Source organism: Gopherus evgoodei, chromosome 7 (genome assembly GCF_007399415.2).
Source record: "Gopherus evgoodei ecotype Sinaloan lineage chromosome 7, rGopEvg1_v1.p, whole genome shotgun sequence".
Classification (NCBI taxonomy): domain Eukaryota; kingdom Metazoa; phylum Chordata; order Testudines; family Testudinidae; genus Gopherus; species Gopherus evgoodei.
Window position 1 is genome coordinate 12,348,373 of NC_044328.1, and position 23,413 is coordinate 12,371,785.

Genomic DNA, 23,413 nt, shown 5'->3' on the forward strand with positions numbered 1-23,413 from the left:
AATTGGAGGAAGATTGAATCAGAAAATCCTTTCTGAAAATTGAAAATGAACGCAGGAGGAGAGAAAGGGATTGGAAGGCAGAAATGAAACAGAACATTCTTTTTCATAAGAATAGGCATAAATTAAGCTTTGTCTACACTAGCAGTTTGGTCGCTCAGGGGTGTGAAAAATCACCTGCCTGACTGATATAAGTTTCACCAACAAAAGCGCTGGTCTGGACAGCTCTCTCCCGCCGGCATAGAGCCGAGAGCTCCTCCACAGGAGACCTTATAGCGGCACAGCTGCAGTGGTATAGCTGTGCTACTGTAAGATCTGTAGTGTAGACATAGACTCATAGGTCAGAAGGGACCAATATGATCATCTAGTCTGACCTCCTGAACAAGGCAGGCCACCGAACCCTACCCATCCACTTTTATAACAACCCCTAACCCAGGACTGAGTTATTGAAATCCTCAAAATTGGTTTGAAGACCTCAAGCTGCAGAGAATCCACCAGCAAGCGACCCATGCCCCACGCTGCAGGGGAAGGCAAAAAACTCCGGGCCCCTGCAATCCGCCCTGGAGGAAAAATTCCTTCCTGACCCCAAATATGGCACAGCTAAACCCTGAGCATGTGGGCAAGACTCACCAGCCAGCACCCAAGAAGGAATTCTCTGCAGTAACTCAGTTCCCATCCCATCCAACATCTCCCCGCAGACCATTGAGCAGACTTATCTGGTGATAATCCAAGATCAGTTACCCAAATTAAACTATCCTATCATAACATCCCTGAGTTGCACATCTTATTAAGTAAATTGTAAGAGATCCTTTGCTTGTGGCATGTTCTGATACATGGTATGTTTTTGTGTGTGTATAATTTTTTTAACAACACATTTTTTATTTTAAAATAAAATTCTAACATAGGTATCCATTGTTTGCCCATGCACTTTTCTAAAGAAGATTGATGTGTTTCTTTAGTTGCTTTGGACTTAATCATGGACAGAAAGGTCATTTTACCCAATTTTGGTGGCAGATGGAACATAAGTTAAGGCTTTTCAATAAGTCTCCTAATTTTAGCACAGTGTTAATTGTCTTGTAAAATACCTGACACTCAAATTGGCAATCAATTTCTGTCTGTAGGCAACTTGTTACATAGCAGACTTTCTGCTTTAGGATAAGTCTACTCTGGAGCTAGATCATGTAATTCCTAGCTTGTGTAGACATATCAACTCTAGCCCTGATCAAACTAGCTTGTTAAAAACTAGAAGTGAAGCCTCCATGCATGAGTAGTGCGTTGGGCTAACACCCATGAGAGTGGTCTGATCTGAAACCCTAGGCACATACTTGGAGTGGCTAGCCATTCTATTACTCACAAAACCACAGCTGTACTTCTACTTTAGTGCGCTCACTTATGAGAGCTGCACGGGTGTGTTTACTCACGGGAATTACATCTCCAGCCTCCAGTGTAGATATATCCTAGACATTTAAGTCAGTTAGCTAAGGAAAAAGTCAATATCACCGTGTATGAAATCATTATATGTATTACTTTTTTCCCTCCTAGATTGACCTTGAATTAGAGATGGTGAACACTGTAGCAGGCATTGGAATACAAGGCACAGACAAGGAGGGTGGAGCAAAAGGAGAGGAGCAGCCCATCAGCTCACCGTGGGATGTGATCTTTGGAAGTTCAGGTATTGTATCAATTGAGCTTGAAATTTTGCACATTTAAATTTTTTTTTTTTACTAATTGTCTAATTTTTAGATGTAAAATCAATCCCGTTTTCATATCATGCCTAATGAATGATGGCTTCATACATACAGATTCCACCATTTTCCGCAGGTATCAAATCCATGATTTTTAGCATAAAAATATAAAACTCTGCTATCTGAAGAGAACTTTGTGACTTGTAGGCTGAATAATCCCTGGGATCAGACACTAGAGGGAGTCATAATCACTATTAGCCAGGATGGGTAAGGAATGGTGTCCTTAGCCTCTGTTTGTCAGAGGGTGGAGCTGGATGGCTGGAGAGAGATCACTTAATCATTACCTGTTAGGCTCTCACTCCCTGTGGAGGATCTGGCATTGGCAACTGGTCGGTAACAGGGTACTGGGCTGGATGGACCTTTGGTCTGACCCAGTATGGCCGTTCTTATGTTCTTAATCTGGCCAAAAATGAAAGCTCTACACAACTGATAAGACCAAAAAAAAACCTCCGCTTCCCACAGATATATAACTTTCTTTCCCAGTACAGTTGATACACATTTGAGCTTGACATCACATAACTGTAATTTAATATTTTACTTTTTCACTCAGTGTCTATTCCAACATGATTTAGCAGCAGCTGTTTCAAGATCCATAACAATTAGAAACCAATATTTCATACCACCTTAAAGTTTGGAACCTCAGTATTCAGTTGGTATAAAAAGTTGACTTCTAACTCCAGCATTTCTTCTAAATAAGCCTGTAAAATAATGTCAGAACTTGAAGGTGTAGGCAAACAAGAATGTGACGTGAATGGTATGAGTTGAGTCTGATATCTCTAATCAGAAGTACTTTGGTGGGCGCAGTACAAATACTTTCAGGACAGTAAAGTTTTCTGTGTACTAACATTGGGTCAGATATCCGAGAAAAACAATCTGAGTGTGACTTTAAAGAACTTAAATCTGTATAATGGAGAGTGGCACCACCAGTGGACTTGTTATTGGGAAGCGTGACAGGTAACTGCGCCCATATGTATTATTAGCATTTTTAGCCTGTCCTGTATTAGTGCTACATGATCTTTCTTTTCTGTGTGGTTTCTATCCAAAGAGTTTTCTCCATATAATTAGGGTTCATCAATAACCTGCCTACAAAAGGTCCAGTCACTAATGTGAAAGGAATTCCTTGCCTTGGAAAGTGTGGTGTAGCTAGGAGGTGGTCTTCTGAACTTTATCCTGACTGGTTATGCCATTCTGTTTTATTTCTGTACGTGATGTAATGAGTAGCCAATTGTCTTGATTATATGGGGTTACGTCTTTTGTGGGACCATACGACACACTGAACTGCGACAAACAGATATGTACAGACTCAAACTATGCAGTGTGTAACTTAAGCTGCTAGTGGAGCCGTTTGAAATATCCAGTAGGCAAGTGTAATATTGTGCTTATAATTTATTTCATGGTTCTGGCCTCTGTTTCTATCAGGTGCCACAAAATCTGTTTATTTTCTGTTTTTTAAAGATAGCATTGATTGTTAAATGAGGCATTAACTGATGGGCTCTTTGTGAGAGACAAGAATAGAAATTGTGGATAACAGCCTAGGCATCTGACACATTAAAAATATAGTGCCTGATTTTCCACTGCCTTTCACCTTCTGATTTGATAGCGTTTTACTTTCACATTTCACAAATATAAATGACTGCACATAATGAAAGGCGGTAGAGAATCAGGTCTACATGGTATTTAGCTTCATGACAGGTTGATTCTTGATACAGTTGCCAGATTTTTATATATGCCAGATTTTGTAAATGCTCTTACCTCAAAACTTGTGTAGATTTTTCAAACTGAATTAGGTCCTAGCAATCAATTGTCCTCTTATATGCATGTCTACTAGACTTAAATCAATACTCTCTCTTTTTATTTGTTTACCTTTTTAAAAAATGTTTAGTGCTTCTCTAGTGCCAGCTAGACAGCCCTGGAGACTGAAATCTTCTCGCTATACACCGAACAGTCACAGCAGGGACATCAGTAGGGCCTGCTTTCTTGACGTTCTACCTTGACCCTGACCTCGAGATCCATCTCTGTTGCTGAAAGCATAGTCCTTTCTAGGCCCCTCTGGTCTTCTGGTGTCTCTGTTGAAGCCACTGAGTACCAATTGTGATGTTTTTGGGTACATATTCTCTAGAAACTGGTCAGTGACCACAAACTCATTTTGCTTAACGGAGGCTATTGAAAAGCCTTTCAGCTCGTAATAATTTTTATCCATCACCAGTTGGGCCCAAATTTGTACCAAGATCCAAAGACAATGTTCTGCATTACATTTCCAGTCCCCCTTAATGAGTACCATTTGTATGACTTCAGTTCTTACTGACTGATATCCAACAATTCAGAGTTGGCAGGATAGTTTGATAATTTAGAGTATATTTGCCTGTTTAGATGCTAGTGTGCATTACAGTCCCTATCACTTATACTAATATATCTATGTAAAGGACATTCAGATTTATCTTATATGGTGTTCAGAAAATATTACTATTGTAACCATAATATTTTTAAATGTGAAATAAGATGAAATGTGTCACACTAAAGCTTTTGTGGAACCACAAGGTAATGTAAACAGCTCCCCTTTAATAGTGGTAAAATATGTGATTTGATATGTTAGAATATATATATTCATAATTCAAGTAATGCTATATAAAATACAATTTTGTAGGAAATTTTCAATATTCTGGGCAAAGAAACAGAGGTTCCATTTCCAGGCAGAGATTCAGCTGTCCTGTTGATGTTCAGTGTGCTGTGTTAAGATAAGCAGAACTGATGTTCACAGTGCATTGGGAATTGATGTATTAATGTCTATGTTGTGGATTTGGTGGTTTAAATAAGGGACCGGATTTTGAAAAGTCACTTCTCTGCATGTCCAAATGCCAACGAGATTGTACCATCTCTAATTTGCATGTGCAGCAAGTATCTGCAGGCAAGCTGGGGGTTACATGAGCAAATCAAGGTTGATGAAATATGAATTGTTTCATTTGACTTGTGTTGCTAACTGGCATAGTGTATGTAATAAAGATTACCTATAGCACACATTTTCACTTTCCTGCATGGCCTCTCCTCTCTAAGTAGGATGTACATAACTTAAACTAGTATGTACATAACATAACTATGCCCCAGATGCACAAGGAATTTTTTTTTCAGAGCATATATGTATACAGATTTCATAGGATTTTAAACAAGAGACAGTTGTGAGTCTCTTTTTATATGCCAAAAGCCATGATATTCAGGGTATGAAAGGCAGGCGAAAAGAGGCTTATATGCTTAAGCTCTATATATATTATACTAGACATTTACAATATAAAAAAACTTGTGCTGACCTTTTTCAAAGTCTCAAAGAAAAAGGTTACATCTTAAAAGTGAACCGCCTTTTCCATATCAGTTTGTTGTCTTAAGAGATTAATCCTTCTCTGTAAAGTAATTTATAGCATGCATTAGTATATTAAAAGACTTCTATACTAAGGTTTTTTTTAATTGCTTGTGTGTTTCGCTAGAGAACAGAAACAATTTCAAATCTTTCGTATTGATTTAAAAATGCCATTGTTTATATTGACATATCACTGGTGCTCTTACAACATTAGATCAATTAGTGGTCAGTTCTGTTTCAAAATGTTCATCACAAAGACATGAAGTATATGGTTGTGTGTAGTTATAACATTTCACAATGTTTGGATTCCAGGTGATCTAGAGTCTGATCCAAAGGGACTTTGGATCAGGCCCTTACTGTGGAATTGTGTCTTGATAATTCAGGAAAGGGGTCTTATATCAAATATATGGATCATAGATTGTAGCCTTAGGTTTTTAAGTAAAGCATTTCACAAAATTTGTTCTGAAATTTGTTTAAATTCTATGTGCTTGCTGTTACTTTGCAATATATCAAGAAGCAAACTTCTAAATTCAAATGTGAAAAGCTGTGTAGTAGATGGTCTGGTCATCCTAGAAAACACTGCAGAATTTTTATTTAGAGGAACAAACCATTCAAACAATCAGACAATCAAAAGAAATTGAAATGGATACACTAATGGGTATTATTCTAGGATCACCGATATGGTCTGTGTGTCAGTACTTGATCGATTTATGCAGGACCTGGAAGGAAGGTGCATTGAACACAATCAGACACTAAAAGCATTAAAATGGCCCTGGATAAAGCAAATCACTTGATACTTGGACCACATTTCATCAAGGATCTCAGTGTCCTGTTTATCAGGCCTCACAACATCCCTATGAGATTAGTTAGCTTTTTGTATACCCATTTTACAATTGGCAAAAACTGAGGCAAAGAGGTTAAGTGACTGCTGAGCCACTAGAAGAAAACTGAAACAAATATATCTTTTTAAGGTAGGGAGTTTATGAAGACAAGACAGAAAACAGTTGATAAAATCCTGTTTTTATTTCTGATTCCATTGCTGTGTCCATTGAAATGTTGTCTTAGTCTGCTTTATAATTCTTCAGTGGACCCCATGGGTTAAATCCTGGCCCCACTGAAGTTAATGACAAAACTCCCATTGACTTAAATGGGGTAGTATTTCACCCCATTTTTTCATATGGATGGGTATGCCTTTAAAAATGTATTAATTTGTGTGTACTTATGAAGCTCTCTTCTATTTTTATTCAGTGGCTGTTGAAAGCAAGTGATACTTAAATGCAGAGTTGATCTAAGTGCGAAATGTTCTTGATAGCTGCATTCTTGCTGGAAGGAACGGAACTGTGACCCATGTTTAGTGACATAGCTGTGTGCGTTAGATTCCAAAATCCAATCTTGAACTACATGATTTGCATCTATTTATAGAAACACCAAGTGTTGACCGCACTTTCAGCAAACTACTTGGAAGTTTGTACTTTCTTCAAATTGCTGTAAATTTTATATGGATCAAATTGAAATGAAACTGCAGTATTTTATTAAAGTAGTACACATTCTATTACCTTTAAAAGGCAGAGAAATGTAAGATTTTTCCATATTTCTGTTAACGGCTTATTTACAAAAATTGCATTCCAGGTGAGATGCTATACTTTTTCTCAATTATTCTTGATGATTCACCCATAATTCCACACAATGATAATAATTGAATGCCATTTAACAGATGCTCCTTGATTTCCCGGATCATCAAGGCACAGAAAAAGCTCTGAACTTTGGCTCTTTGTTATCACAGAGTTTGACTATTTTAGGCTCTCTAAACGCACATTTCTCGTGACGTCATTACACAATGTGTGTTCTAATTTACAGAAGATCTTGTAATAGAAATATAATTGGAATGTAACAGTAGGGGCTACAGATGTATTTGTGAATGAGATCCCAAAATTCCCAGATATGTATTTGTAAAGGAAAACTTAAGGGTCTTTCTTTCAAATACTCCGAAGAACAAAATTAAAAATTGTTCAATAGTTGAGGACAGGGCTGGGCAAATGAGTGGAAGGTGACACGGGGATTTTATTTCCCATAACAAAAGTACTTAAGGAGAAAAGGTCTTTTGAGAAAGTGGAATAAAAAAGTCACAGCAAAACATCATGCCATGCACAAGTAGAGTAGCCAGGAAATTTTTCACTGTTTTGGAAAGATTTCATAGTGTGTAATTTCCTTGGACATATTATCTGAATGTATGGAACAGCTGTCTTCAGCCTTGCTTACAAAACTCACAGAAGGAAAGAATAAATAGCTATATTGAGAACTTTCACATGTCCTAAACAAGTTGTGTCCTGGGTTCTCCACCCCATCCTGCAAGTGTAATAATTCCTACATTGGCAGTGTTTTTCCATTTAGGCATCTGAAGAGAAACTAATCGAGGAGAAACTTGGCACAGAGTTGATAAAGTTTTGTGTGGTCAAGTAGTCAGCTACTCTTATACACTTCGTAACAACTGTACAGCAATCAATTTAAGCTATTAACTTCTATTTACTGTTCTTTATCAAGCCAAAAGAATGGTGTTTAGGGGATAAGATTGATGTTTAAGGGGTTATTAAAATACCTTAGGTTCCATTAATAATTGTACATAATAGAAATATGTTACAAGAAAAACATAGGTGTTTTAATATTACAAAACTGCCTTTTATTAGAAAAAAGATCTTTTGAACAGAAATAACAAGGAAACACTTCATTCCATAGCGTGTAATGATGACCTGTAAAGGCAAATTTCCAGTGACAAATTTATAAAACTTAATTTGATAGCTGTAATTTCTAATAATTTAGATTTCTCTGAATTTTGACAAAGTGGATGATTATGATCCTTTCTGATAGTAAAATGAAACATTGGTTCTAGCAAAGTTGTAAACATAATGAACGGTAAACTTAATATTTCCCAATCTGCAAAATTTGCAATGTACTTTGTAAAATATTATATTTGTACATGTAATGATGATTGTATATTCTGTTTTCCACAGTCAGTAACTTTGTTCTGTTAAGCATATTCAGACTGTGATTAAAAAACCTGACCAATGGGCATTAATAAATTGATTGTGAATTAGATTCCTAAGCACTGTTTGAAGTTCTGGATTTTTTTCTGTACTGTGAATGCCAGATGCATAGCTGCCAAAAATAAACATGCGTGACAACTCCTAGAGAGATTTTAAGTCATCTTCTGTTGTTCTAATTTGATGGTAAAAGTTCTTTGGAATACTAACTATCTAGTTTAAGGGGAAATTGCTGTTATTGCTGCTCAATAATTTAATATTTTTTTAAAATAGTATCAAACAAGATATGTAAGATTGCTTAGCTGTCTATCTTCGATTTTTTCTATAGTACCCATCACTGTAATATCAAAGCACTGAAGTGTTGAGCTAGATCTGCATGTTAGGGTGACCACGTAGCAAGTGTGAAAAATCGGGATGGGGGTGGGGATTAATAAGTGCCTATATAAGAAAAAGTCCCCAAAATCAGGACATCTGGTCACCCTACTGCATATTGATGTTAATAGTGGGCTTAATCAAGGATTCTGCTCTTCACCCTTTCCACGTTTGAGGAAGCAGTGTTAGGTTTCTATTTTGTTTTTTAATCCACTTTGGTTATGCTAGTAAAGATTTTAGTGAAAATTAATATTGAATTATATGTTCATGTTGTAATCTTCATCCTCTTTGGTCCCATCTGCAGCCCTTGTTTGACTTTCCTTGCTGTTTTATGTCTAACTTTGATTGAAAGTTCATCAAGTCAGGGATTTGTCTTAATTTTTTTTTCTTCCAATGGGCCATATGCACCTGTGGAGATGTGTAAACATAGGTTGCCATGAAATTTAAGAAAAGGAATTGTATTTTGTACATGCAGCAAAGCTTTGTGGTCTTTCTGCACCTGCAGTTAACTAACAAAGAACACTCCAAGAACTGTGCAGTTTCACACACACAGATGTTTTGTGCGTGATAAAACAGTATGTGGTGATTTTGCTGTTTTATCATGTGAAAAAAGCACAGGAATTTTAACTTTCCTAAAATACTGTGAAGAAAAAATCAAAAAGCACAAAATCCCCACCTACTCATAATGGTAGAGACTCAAGCTGTGGCCATCTTTCCTGGATTTACTCTCTCTGGATCTGAATCAGGCTGAGGGATGATCTAAGGAATATTTTTTTTCTTCAGTGAGATAATCCAGTCATTTGTAGGTGTTGGGTGAAATCCTGGCCCTATTGAAGTTAACAGCCAAACTCCCAGTGACTTCAGTGGGGCCATGATTTCACCCATTGTGCCCATCTACATATACTTAAACATGAGTGCGGTCTGCTGCATGAAAGTTATTCTTTCTTGCCTCTTATATGTTGGCAAGGGATGTGTGCACTGACAGATTTCTACCCTATTTTTTCAAAAAACATAAAATGAGTAGATGGGAAGAATATTTTCCATCTTCAGTCTAGTTAGGAAATGTTAGTATTGTCATCCAAGAGACATGACTTTGACTCCCAGCCTCTTTTATCTCCAGACTGGAAGTAGGCATGCAGTCCCAGGACAGTGGAGAGTGGAGATTTGCTACACTCCTGGGAATCTGATCCTTTCTGACAGAGATCGTTGTTGACTAGTTATAAAATAAATCCTTTCCAGTCTTCCTTGCTGAAAAAATTGTGGTTATGACACAGGCCCCAATCCAGTAATCACTTATTCATAGGCTTAACTTTACTAAGTGATTTAGTCAATAGTAGTGCATGCTTAAGGTTAAGTATGTTCATGAATGTTTGCAAGATCAGGGCCATAGACCCTTAACAGTAAGGATATAGAGGAGAGGAAAATGGGGGATCCCAGAAACTCCAGAAGTAAAGTGGAGATCTGCTTGGGGAAAAGTGCAATTTGAAACTGTGTTGGTATAATTTTCTTTTTTTGCAAAACAAATCCTGTCTCATGAGATAATGCATCAAAAGCTCTAATTTGTTAGTGAATCTTTATAATACAAGTATATCACATTAACAAGAAAAACTTCTGCTTTGATATTACAAACAGCACTAGAGATAAAACTATGCATTCCCAAATAAGGAGAAACCTTCCAAGATAGATTGGAATGTAGTGTTTAATTGTGTAATCATAAAAGAATTACTTTGTTCTTTTTATTGGGTAATTATTTTATAATAAAGCCTTTGAAAATAAATAAATCCTCACCATAAAAGGATTATAAGGAGTACTTGGTATTATCACATTAACTGCAGTGAGAGTAAAGTCTAGTTCAGCATTTGGTTTCCTCCCTGCTTTTGTCGGTGTCTTCTTTCTATGTACTCTCCTGGTTTTGTTGTTTTTTCTAAATTGCTTCCTCTTTAAAGTAGAACACTTTCTGTCAATCGTGTAAGAAGAGTAAACTTTTGTAATATGTCTGTCAGAGAGCCCTGTATAACAAACTGACTTACTTTTAAAAATACCCACAGATATGCTACGACTGATGTTAATTGTTTTGCTTTTCTATGATAATTTTGAGACTAGAGATCTTTTCTTGTTCTTCATAATCCAAACATTTGTTCTGTTGCCATGTCCTGTTTCCTTTTGTTGTTGTTGTTTGTTGTTAATCTAATAGTTGTCCTAGGAAGAACTACTTGACTTGCATGACTACAGTTGTTGAGTGTTTTTCATAGTTCTTCTGTCTCCATTCTTTGGGGAGAGAAGGACATTTCTCTATACCAATATTTCATATATTTAATAAAACTTAAATACTGATTCTTTGTTTCTCAGCAACACATTTAGTGAGTTTTACAGGCATATAATTTGAAAATAAAGTTTAGATTTTATTATCTTTATACCACTTTTCAACCTTTAGTTTTCATTGAGTAGAAATGCCTATATTTGAACAATATTAGAATTAGACTTTATAGGTTGGATTTTCATAAGCTGTCAGTGTTGGCCTAACTGCTTTCACTGAAATCTATGGGAGCTTTTGAAATCCTGAGTGCTTTTAAAAAAGCAAGTGGATATTCTGTATCTGATATTCCCCGATGCACACTGGAGGAGAGTGGGAAGAGGTGGAACCTTGGCTCCATCATCAAGTCACCAGCCAGTACAGCAGAGCTAGTGTTGGGGGTGTAGCCAGCAGCAAATTATAACCTTCCATAGAGGCCTAATTTGTTCCTTGTGCTGCTCCTGTGGTGGCACAAGTACATGCCACCCCATACACAGGGCTTGTGCCAAAACCAGAGATCTAGCTCTATATAAACAGACTATCTGACTCTAAATCATGGCTACCTGCTGTATTCTCCAGAACCTGTGATCAGACACTTTAAATGTAGCCTTGCTGTGGTTCAGGAGCTAAATGTAAAATTGCATATTTACTGTTTAGTAATGGCATGTGGCACTTTACAAAGCACCTTCTCTAAGCACTTCACAGACTGTAATTGTTTTGCATCAACTCTGACACATTTTTCAGATGGAGAAACTGAAGTATAGTGGTGGTAAGGCATCCCAGTAATTCACTTGCAGGGCTAAGTGAAAAGAACCTGTGAGAGCTGTCTACCAAATTTGGCTCTAGTTATTAGAAATCATTCCCACTTGCCACAGTACACTTGTCCATACAACAGTCTCATTAAAATATTATAGGGCAAAAATAGACATTGAAAGTTATATTATGCAGCAGCCAGGCTTTTTAAATGATATAGTGGTTACTCAGTGTTGGCTGTGTTTTCTCTCTCAACTGGTTAACTGATCCAGATACAACAGTGGTAGAAATTACTTTTAAGATGCCTTCATATTCTACAATAATTACAATATATTCCTCTTCCACTTGAAACTAGAAATTAGGAAATAAGACTCTCAAAAACAAGCTATGATCAAAGATGATGGCAGAGGCAGACTTCTCTTAAGAATTCTCTGTGCTTTGGTGTACCCCCTGGTGAGTTATAACATGTTTATAATTGTTTTTTTCAACTGTTCGGCAGATCTTCTCACTCACCAACAGCTTATAGATGATGTGCATGTTAACTTTATTTCTGGAACTTTTGCTTGAATAAAAATGCTGAGTATGTGGAGGAGCAGGAGAGATTCAGTGGCCTTCTCTTTGATCAAAGTCTTGGAAACTCCTATCTTGATCCCAGCAGAGGAGAGGCATTAAGAGTGCATTACTTTTTTGGTTTTGGTATAGGCCAGGAATTTTCTTAGGATGGCTCACCAGTGTCAGAACACTGTTTTTGAAGTTAGAAAAATACATAATTTTTTCTCCCCTGATGTTGCAACTGTAATCTCAGCCTCATGGAAGTTTCTCCTTTAATGAAAAAGTGGATTTAGAGCTGGAAGGACAATTTGGTGTTCTAGGTGTGACATGCAGACTTAAAATATTGTGTAGCTTTCTTGGGTTGGTTTTGTTTTGGGAAGGTTGATCTGGTCTAACTCTCAGAATTTAGGACATGTAACTTTTCTGCAATGCAATTTGAAATGTAGGTAATATATTATTTAAATTCAGAGGTTAGAGAATCTAAACGTCTGGTTGCCCTATTAACGTGCCTGTAAGAGCAGAGCTAGGGAACCCAAAGTTACTGGATATTTGTGAGTTTGTGTTAGTGATTACGAGCTTTGAAATTAATTTAAAAAATTTTTAAAAGTAAGAATTCTGGTATTTGATTTAATGCGTTTTTTCAGCTCTTTTGAAGGTCTGTTAATCAGTGTGATTTGCAATGTTTTAATAGCTAACTGGTTTTGAAAAACAAAAATTCTTAGTGCAGTATGTGACTACCTATGACAGTTGTGTGCAATACATTTAGACGGATCCCATTCTTAATTAGTACTTTTATTAGGAAGATGATAGATCGTGTGCTTTAATGCCATAGTCTTTATATTGGTCAATTTTTGTCCTTTGAATTCTGTTCTTTTTGTGTAGAAACATGCATTTAGATAGTACTTTTCTGTACGTGTTCTTCTAGGCCTTTGATTGCTCGCATTTATAATCCGTTCGTTGTGTTGACTTAATGGTAGAAATGTAATGTGTTGTAAAATGAGGTGCATCCATTTAATCTAATCTTTAAATCTTTGTCATATTTTACTGGAAAATAAATAACAGCTGAGCAAATTTTATGACTAATTTTATAAATCTGTTGATAATCAATAGCTTTATAGTATATAAATATTTGGCAAAATGATAGGCACAATATACCTTTTGTAAAAGCAAGTTTTACAAAATTAGGAAATTAAGAACCACTTATCTCAACAGCAAGTTTGTCTTATTATGTAAGTGAAGAGACTGAGGCATATAAGCAGGGCGGTATGGGAGTGCGGGGGGGGAATGTGGGCAGTGACTGTGCTTAACAGACCTGCTTTTGGAAAAAATAGCAAATTTCAGTCTCCAGTATTGATCTGCGCTTCCGAAAGCACCAAGTTCAGTTGGCTCTGATCCTTGACTACTATGAGTGATCCCATTCATTTCAGTGAGACTGCTCATGGTAGTAAACTGAAAGTTGTGCATATTTGCAAAATTGGAGGCCTTAGATTTTAAAGCTAAACTAAATGAACAAATAATGAATATAAAATATAAGTGAGAGGCTATATCTCTTCACTATTTATCTCCTAAATCCTGCAAAAAGCAGTGTTCAATGATCACTTCTCATTTTCTCGCTAGCTCGGCTCTTCAGTGTCTTTGCCATTATCTGGTTTGTTATTCAGTATCAGAATGACTGCTGACTTCATTCCCTAGTAGAAGTGGTATCTTTAACAAAGATTAAAAGGTACAACTTTTTCTCCCATAGTAAAGCTACAGAAGAATAACGGCTAAGTAACTGAAAGTAACTTCCTTTTTGCAAATATTGCCCAACGTCCATTCTATGATATTTATACTCATGTTTGGTAAAGTTTCAGGGACCCATGAAGATGATGTTCTATGGATAGCCATGGCAGGTACTCATCAAGTCTGGGCGCTTATGTTGGAATGCGGAAAACTCCCAAAAGGAAGGTACGCCACTGTAGTGATAGATATTAGCTGTTGATGAACAAGAGCCTTAAAACTTCAAGGAGACTTATCCTCTTAGAAAACATTTATGAATATATATAATTTAAATGTTGTTTTACTTTGCATTATGCTAAAGTATTTAAGTATTAATTATAAACTAAGGTGAAATACAAGTTAAAATAAAAGCAGTTCAAATACCATTCTTTTGGTAACTTATATTTACCAGACAGAAACTGTGTAAGAATTCTATCTGAACTATTTCAGACTTGTCTTTGAACCTGGACACATATTTTTTCTTTAGTGATTTAAAGAAAGGAACCTGCCTTCGATTTGCTGGGAGTGGGAATGAAGAGAACCGAAACAATGCTTACCCCCATAAGGCAGCCTTTGCCCAGCCTTCAGGTCTTTCTCTGGCTTCTGAAGAACCCTGGAACTGTATTTTTGTAGCAGATAGTGAGAGCAGCACCGTGCGAACAATCTCACTGAAAGATGGAGCAGTGAAACATCTTGTAGGGGGAGAGAGAGATCCATTGGTAATAGACTAACACACAACTTCAATGTTCTCTGCACCAGCCTACCAATATTCCTCAAGCCTGATCTGGAGGAACCACTTGTAGGGGCAAGAGGGTAGTTCTGTCTCCAGGCTCTTTCATTTCTTAATTTCACTGTTTAGTGTGCCAACACAAGTTTTGTAATGCAGATTGTTGGTCAACAATAACTGAACTGACCAACTCATTCACAAAATCCACTGAATAACCATGCGTGGCAGTGACTGCTATTGAAATAGGCTGGCTTCACACTGGTGGCCTAGAATGCAAAGGCTCCACATCCATATTCAGTCCCCCTAAGTGCTCCATTTGCCATGAGCGCATTTTTAAAAAATAGCCAGTTAATTTCCATTTAATTACGGTGATTTGCACTGTCTACTGCCTTATATCAACATTGCATAACCAACTAATTGTACAAATTTAATCAATGCACTCTTTTAGAATTTATTTGCCTTTGGTGATGTTGATGAAGCAGGAATAAATGCAAAGTTGCAGCACCCCCTTGGAGTAACTTGGGACCAGAAAAGGAAACTGCTTTATGTAGCAGATTCCTATAATCATAAGGTAAGTCAGTATAATGTATTATACAAAACTGAATTTATGTGACTCATTTCGCCACCAGCATCAGAGTCAGATAGCATCAGAAAAGCATATCTCTGTGGTTCAGTAACATAAAATTGTATTTTGTATACCTGAGGAAGTAAATGACATACTTTTTTTTTTCTTGTTTTCGATCTTGGACTTCTATCTGGTCACCTGGTTTACTGTGTGTCTAGACTTGTGTACTGATGAGCAGATACACTGGCTGGGGAAGGTAAAATAAAGCTACAAACAACAGTCCAAGGCCCTTTCCTCAGGGCTGGTTTTATTAACACAAAAAGGTACAAAAGAAGAGCAGAGCAATTCAGAATGCTTGGTCACAGCCACCAGAGATCTTTTCAGCTTTGAGCAATTTGGAAAGGGGATATGCCCTCATCCATATAGCCTCCCATATTTCTGAGAGATAGAAAGGGTTGGTGGGTACTCTCATTGGCTCATTCATGGGCCAGTCATGAGGTGAGATAAAGATTGTGATGTGTAGATGTTTTATATCCGTATTTCCGTGAGTGTTGTAATTCTGCATTGATTAGATTATTTACTCAGCTAAAACAAATTATTTACCCTGGCCAGGTCTACACAACTCTGTGTTGGTTAGGGTTGTGATTCCCCCCACCCCCTTCTCACCGACTGTGTCTATACTACGATAGTTTGCCAATGTAGCTATACTAGCAAACCTCTTCTACTATAGACTAACCCTAAATCTCTTTCAAGAAAGGTTAGACTCTATGAATAGAGGATGAAATCCTGAAGTCAGTGGATGTTTTGCCATTGACTTCACTAGGGCAAGGTTTCATCCTGTGTATAAAGTGCCTTAATGTTTAGATTTAAAGTGATTGAATGCTTGTTAGAAGAATTTTAAAGCTAGAGGATTTGATACATAAAACAAAGGAATTGTCTTTGGTAGGAGGCTTAGATTTTTAGCAGCTGAATTGGATAATATATTTTGGAAAACGTTTTCATGAAATTATCCAATTCTCGTTAAAAATTCTTATTACATTAGAAATTTATTTTTTCACATACAAGAGCAGACAACTTTTATCAAAAAATCTTCCTCTATGGTTATAATTTTTAATTATTACATTGTTTTGCATGAAAGACAAGTTGAGAGATAATATCTTTTATTGGGCCAACGTCTGTTGATGAGAGAGACCGGCTTTCAAGCTTGCACACCAACAGAAGCTGGTCCAGTGAGAGATGTTACTTCACTCACCTTGTCTCTCTAATATCCTGGGACCAACACAGCTACAACAACACTGCATGCAATTGTTTAGCATGAACAGTTGTGCCCTTAAATAAAAAAAATGACAATTTAAGAGTAGCAAAATGTTACTCAAATTAGCAAAAAATGCTGAATCCAGTAATTATTTTCTTGATGTGCTTTTAATCCTGAGTTTACCTAAAGAATGTTAAATTATTTATTCTTAATATTTCATAATAAAATAATCCTGGATAGTAATAAATTATTCCTGAAATTATATGGGTTTTTTATTTGTTTTTTCACTTAAGCTGAAGAGTCAAGTATCTAATGTTACTCAATAATTCTCTAATTTACAGTAGTAGATATTAAAGTAAAAGACTCTTTTCTTAAAAAGTAGAAAAGTAAATATTTGGTATGTATTTTTCTTCAATACTTTAAAACAAAAATTTAATTTATTTGTTCTTTTAAAAACTGTTCAAGAGCCAGGAGCAAAGTAATTTGACAGGTTTCGTTTTTATATTTAATGGGAAACATGCCATTCAGCAGCATATAGATGTAGATACCACATTGATAGATGTTTTAGAAATACCTAAATGATGAGAGAGAGCACTGAATGAAGACCAAAAGAAGGGAAGTTCTCCTGCAGGGAAGCATGGGAGGTTAACAGAAGAAAGAAGCAGTTGGGACATGTATTAAAAACAATATAAATACCCACCAGATTTTGAATTATGAGGCAGTAATTCCATCCTTGGATTCTGGTTTTTACATAACCACTCAAACATCTCTCTTATAGTTTACATTGCCGACCCATGAAATAGAACTGTAGCCCTGTACTCTATTTCATAGCTGACTGATTTCTTGTTTTCTACATTTAGGGCATGTATTTAGTTCACTCAAGACTACTTTCTTTGAATTATGGCATAAATCTTTCAGTAATAAATAGCTAAAATCATGCTTTAAGAAGGGAAACAACTAGTTCCCCAGGCTCCTATTGAAAAGCTGAAAGTTTGAAGGGACTTGACAACTCTGTGATTAAATAAGATCAGTCAATCTTTTTCCCTTCCCCTATTTTACATAGAATTAGATAAAATGCCTTTTAACCAGTGAGTTCTGGTACCCAACTCATAAATTTTCAAGAAAGTGACTTTTTCATGTCTAATTATGGTAATGAAACTACAGATGATTGTTTGAAGTGATACATGTTTGTATAATTTTTATTATCCTACATCTTAATTATCTGCGAGGCTGAAATGGTATTTACTGCTTATCTTACTGTTAAATAGATTATTCTACGATTCCATTATTTTAATGTTTTTTAAATATTTACTGAGGGTCTGTTTAAAATTACACAGTATGATTAAGTCAGTGCTGTAAATTAAAAAAGAAAATAAAAATAGCAACAAAAATTAAATACCGAACTTTATGAATTACAGATGAAGTATTAGCATTAATTCTTTTTTTAGTCATGGCTTTCAGTCTCTTCCCTTCTGCTTTCTTTTATTTTTCATGTTGCTAAGAACTAGGGCTGTCAAGCAATTAAACAAATTAATCGTAATTAATCTGATGGCACTGTTAAAGAATAATCAAATGCCATTTTATTTAAATATTTTTGGATGTTTTCTACATTTTCAATATATTGATTTCAGTTACCACATAGAATACAAGGTGTACAGTTTTAACTTTTATTATCTTTATTACAAATATTTGCACAGTAAAAAACAAAAGAAATAGTATTCTTCAGTTCACCTAATACAAGTACTGTAGTGCAGTCTCTTTATCATGAAAGTTGATCTTACAAATGTAGAATTATATTAAAAAAAAAATTACACTTAGAAATAAAATAATGTAAAACTTTAGAGCCCACAAGTTCAGTCAGTCCTACTTCTTGTTCAGCCAATCACTCTGACAAACAAGTTTGTTTACATTTGCAGGAGATAATGCTGCCTGCTTCTTGTTTACAATGTCACAGGTGTTCGCGTGGCACTGTTATAGCTGGCGTTGCAAGATATTTACATGTCAGATGCTCTGAAGAAGCATGTCCCTTCTTGCTTCAACCACCCTTCCAGAGGGCATGCGCCCATGCCGATGACTGGTTCTGCTCAATAACAATCTGCACGTTCATTTTCATCATCTGAGTCAGATGCCACTAGCAGAAGGTTGATTTTATTTTTTGGTGGTTCAGTTCTGTAGTTGTCGCATCAGAGTGTTATTCTTTTAAGACTTCTGAAAGCATTCCTCTCAGATTTTGGAAGGCACTTCAGATTCTTAAACCTTGGGTCAAGTGCTGTAACTGTCTTTAGAAATTTCACATTGGTACCTTCTTTGCATTTTGTCAAATCTGCAGTGAAAGTGTTCTTAAAATGAACAATTTATGCTGGATCATCATCTGAGATTGCTATAACATGAAATATATGGAGAATGCGGGTAAAACAGAGCAGGAGACATACAATTCTACTGCAAGGAGTTCAGTCACAAATGTAATTAACACTTTTCTTTTTTTAAATGAGCATCATCAACATGGAACCATGTCCGCTGGAATGGTGACCAAAGCATGAAGGGCCATACGAATGTTTAGCATACTTGGTATGTAAATACCTTGCAGTGCCGACTACACAAGTGCCATGCAAACGCCTTTCAGGTGACATTGTAAATAAGAAGTGGACAGCATTATGTCCTGTAAATGTAAACAAACTTGTTTGTCTTAGTGATTGGCTGAACAAGAAGTAGGATTGAGTGGACTTGTAGGCTCTAAAGTTTTACATTGTTTTGTTTTTTGAGTTCAGTTATGTAACCAAAAAAAATCTGCATTTGTAAGTAGCACTTTCACAATAAACAGATTGCACTTCAGTACTAGTCTGAGGAGAATTTAAAAATACTATTTCTTTATACAGTGCAAATATTTGTAATAAAAATATAAAATGAGCACTGTACACTTTGTATTTTGTGTTGTAATTTCAATCAATATGTTTGAAAATGTAGAAAACATCCAAATGTATTTAATCAATTTCAATTGGTATTCTTTTGTTTAACAGGTTGATTAAAAGAGATTAATAGGTCAATTTTTTTAATTGCGATTAATTTTTTTGAATTAATCGCATGAGGTAACTGCAATTAATCGACAGCCCAACTAAGAACCCATTCATACTAGACTGGGAACAGAGTTAAAGAACTATTTTTAAATTTAGTTTAAGATGCATGTCAGTTAAACCAATTATTAAAACAATTTGGGTGGCTGAACTATGTTACAGTTAAGATTTTCTTGGTTTTTTTGTTTTGTTTTTTAAACTGTGTTTGAACTACAAATTCTTTAACTCACTTCACAGGAATAACAGGGGGTCCTTTTTTTCTTAATCTAATTTATATTAAATTAAAACAAAATGTATGAAAATAAAACAGATGATGTGTTTGTGTAGTTCCTACCACAGCTCCTGATTCGGGCCTTTGACTGCTCCCACAATATTAAAAAATAAATAAATTTTAAATCATATCCTACGTTTGTCACACAAACTTTCAAATGCTTTGCCATTCAGACCGAAGCATGTCACTTGTTCTTCATTTCTTGCTGCAGGAAAACTAATATAATGGGAAGGAAGAGTCATTGTTTTTTATTATTCAGTTTTTTCAGATTGTTACTATTGTTTAGTATTTATATTATATTAGCACGCAAAGGCCCTATTGTGCGTGTGTGTGTGTGGGGGGGGGGGATATAGATACGGTCCTAGCCCAGAAAATCTAACAGTCCCAAGTACCCAATCCTATAAAGTCTTAGCACGTTTTTAACCTCTCAGAAATCCTACTGAACTTAAAACTTGCATGATGTAAAGCTTAAGTATATGTACAAAACTTTGCAGGATTGGGGCCTAAGAAGCAAGTGGCATTTGAAAAAGGCACAGGGTGAGGGAATAAAACTAAAAATATCAAATTTTCATACACATTTGCAGCTTTTATTAATAAATACAATGTGTATGAACAATCCCCAACTATATGTAAACTAATTATTAAAACAGATTTTTAGTATTATGTATGCTAGTGGTTCACAAGGTATGTTTAGAATCATAGTGAATTTTTACAGTGGAAGTATGTGTAGGTTCATAATTGATTAGAGATCCATTTAATAATAATTATTAATAAACTTCCTAGAATTCCTGTGCTTGCGCAGCTACATACAAATTGATACTATAGTTAAATTAGCAAGATATGAGTTTGGTTACTTTTAGTGTTGGTTAGGTTGCCTGTTCTAGAAAAAGTGTGATTAACTTATTTACTATTTATATGTCTGCATATATATTTCTAGCTTTATTTTCAGGAAAAGGGAAATTGACCAATAATTTCAAAAGTGACTGATGAATTTGGGGGCTTCAGTTTTTAGGTATCCAACCTGAGACACCTAAAAGTGTCTCAGTTTTCAAAGTGCTAAGCTTCCACCTTCAGAAAGTCTTATCTTTTTTATGGTGTGTCAAGTTGGGCACTTAATAATTAAGGTACCCAAAATTGTTGGTGTCTCCTGAAAACACTAGCCAGAAGAGTTTGTTATAATTCTGATAACTTTTCAACGTTTTCATTTTGTTTTCCTTAGATTAAGTTTGTAGATCCCAAAATGAAGAATTGCGCTACACTGGCAGGTACAGGAGAAGCAAGTAATGTTGTTGGTTCCAGCCTCATGCAGACAACTTTCAATGAACCAGGAGGATTATGTGTTGAAGAGAATGGCCGTCTGCTTTATATTGCTGACACAAATAATCATCAAATTAAAGTGCTGGATTTAGAAACAAAAATTATTTCCATGGCAAGTAAAACATACTAAAGGTTTTTGACACAAGATTTTGTAAATTACTACTATAGGTTTTTACTTACTATATTGGCTCACAGTGATTTTGGGTGGTATAAAATAGCATAGTTGATGAATTTATTCAGTGCAGTAAACATATACCCGTAATATTTGTGATAGTCTGACAAACAGAAAAGCTGTTTACTTTAAGGATATCCTGTTAGACTTAAAATAAATATTCCATCTCTGCTAGGAGTTCGGGAAGTGCATAGAGAAAGAAATCGATAAACTTGCATGCAAGAGTTAGAATACAGAAACTTCAGCCCTCAAGAAATAGTCTCTGTTGGCCCAATACTGCAAGATGATGATCAGCTAATCAACAACCACATTAATACAGAATTAATACGAGTTAAGATTGCTCAGCAACTTGCGAGAGCAAGTCCCAAAAAAAAGGGCTGGTGAGACCCTCTTAGTGGTATTGTTACATGTACATTTGCCAGTGTCTGTAGTGCTGCAGTTATTTTTCTGACTTCTAATGAAGGCAAAAGGCATATGGAACAGTAGAAATGCAAAACACAGCACGACAAAGTTTACTTGCAACAAAGACCTTGAGAACGGTAGCATGCTGTTTTTATTGCATGTGTCCATCAGTGAGGAAGCAAAATAGCTCACCGCTCCCTCGTATAAACACGTGTATTGCTCATAAATATGTGTTTGTCTTATTAAATTGGATTTTTTCCAAATCCAGTACTGCCTTTAATCTTGCATGAGCAAATACAGAATTTTGTGTGCTCCTGATTTCTTCATAAATAAGTGGTCAAGTTAAGGCCTGTTCAAAACTGGATTTCACCTTGTTTGCTTATTACAAATAAGGAAAAATAGATGTGAATGAATTTCTCTGTCTGTTCATATCATCATATATAGCTGAGTAGCTATGGCAATTTAGGTACACTGACACAAAGGCTAAACTCTCTTCCTCAGAACAGTGAAATGTATTTAAATGAATTTGGTAACATCTACATTTTTAATGTGTTTAATGTTCAATGCTTCCTGTATGACAGTGCTTCTCAGTCAGGGGATACCTCAGCTCACGTAGATCAGTGTTTCTCAGCCTAGGTTTGCAACCCCCTACAAGGTCATGGGGTGGAGTTAGGGTGGTCACAGGTACAAGGCCAGCATTAGGGAGTGACAGCAGGGCAGTTTCAAAAGACTCCACACCACAGGGGCTCCCACAAAGCCAAATTACATCCTTCAGCCCCATTGCCTGGGGCTTGGACTTCAGAGAAGGCTTATAAGTGAAAAACTGGCTCAATTATCACACTGAAATACAAGTACAATATTTATATTCCAGTTGATTCATTTTGTAATCATATGGTAAAAATGAGAAAATAAGCAATGTTTCAGTAATAGTGTGCTGTGACACTTTTGTAAATTTCTGTCTCATTTTGTAAGCAAGTCGTTTCTAAGGGTTTTAAGTTTTTGGGGGTACACAAGGCAAGTCAGACTGCTGAAAGGGGTATAGTAGTCGGGAAAGATTGTGAACCACTGCTATATAAGATAATCATGTCTTGCACTACATAATCTGCAGTCAGAGATCAAGAATTTTATTATCTCAGGATAGTTTATTACTAAGTTAACAGAAAGCACTCTTGGGTTATTATTAAACCGGTATCTGTAATGAAATTATTCAAATTTGAAATGAGAGAAGACAAAAAAATAGATGGGGATGTTGATATTGCTTTAAGGTAAATTCTTTGGATTTTTAAAAAAAATAAAATTTCTCTTGGCATTTCCCCTTCCCTCGCTTATCAGCGCAGAATTTCTGTATGTTGGCTAAGGGGGGTTCCAGTTCTATACAGTAAATATATTGAAATGTATAAATCTTTATTTCAGTACAAATTCTTTGTTCACACACCAGCTGTGGATTTTGGTGCTATGAATTCATAATTGCAAGATCCTCTGCAGTCTTATACCATAAAGCAAGCCTTCAAATAGAAATACTTGTTAATATTTCTTTGACAGCTGCCTATCCTGCACACTGAAATATTTGATGATGTAGATCATCCATTCATTCAAAACAATAAGACGGCAAACATCCCCAAGCTGCCTAAATCTGCACCGAACATCCAACTTCCTTCATTGACTGTAATCCCTGGCCAGACCCTTCAGTTTTTATTAAGGTTAAGCCTTCCTGCAAATACGAAGCTGACTGAAGAAGCACCCAGTTCCTGGTTTCTCACAGCAGAAGGTAAAGTG

The 23,413-nt window shown here is 36.0% G+C and overlaps 1 protein-coding gene across 1 annotated transcript in view; it reads left to right on the plus strand.

Annotated features, from left to right (window-relative positions):
* NHLRC2 (NHL repeat containing 2) overlaps positions 1-23,413 on the plus strand; it is a 63,593-nt gene that overhangs the window by 35,359 nt on the left and 4,821 nt on the right. Inside the window, exons 5-10 of the mRNA XM_030568913.1 lie at positions 1,540-1,669; positions 13,947-14,046; positions 14,345-14,576; positions 15,033-15,155; positions 20,966-21,175; positions 23,180-23,405. Of these exons, the coding sequence (XP_030424773.1) occupies positions 1,540-1,669; positions 13,947-14,046; positions 14,345-14,576; positions 15,033-15,155; positions 20,966-21,175; positions 23,180-23,405 (1,021 nt within the window). The remainder of the gene's footprint in view (positions 1-1,539; positions 1,670-13,946; positions 14,047-14,344; positions 14,577-15,032; positions 15,156-20,965; positions 21,176-23,179; positions 23,406-23,413) is intronic.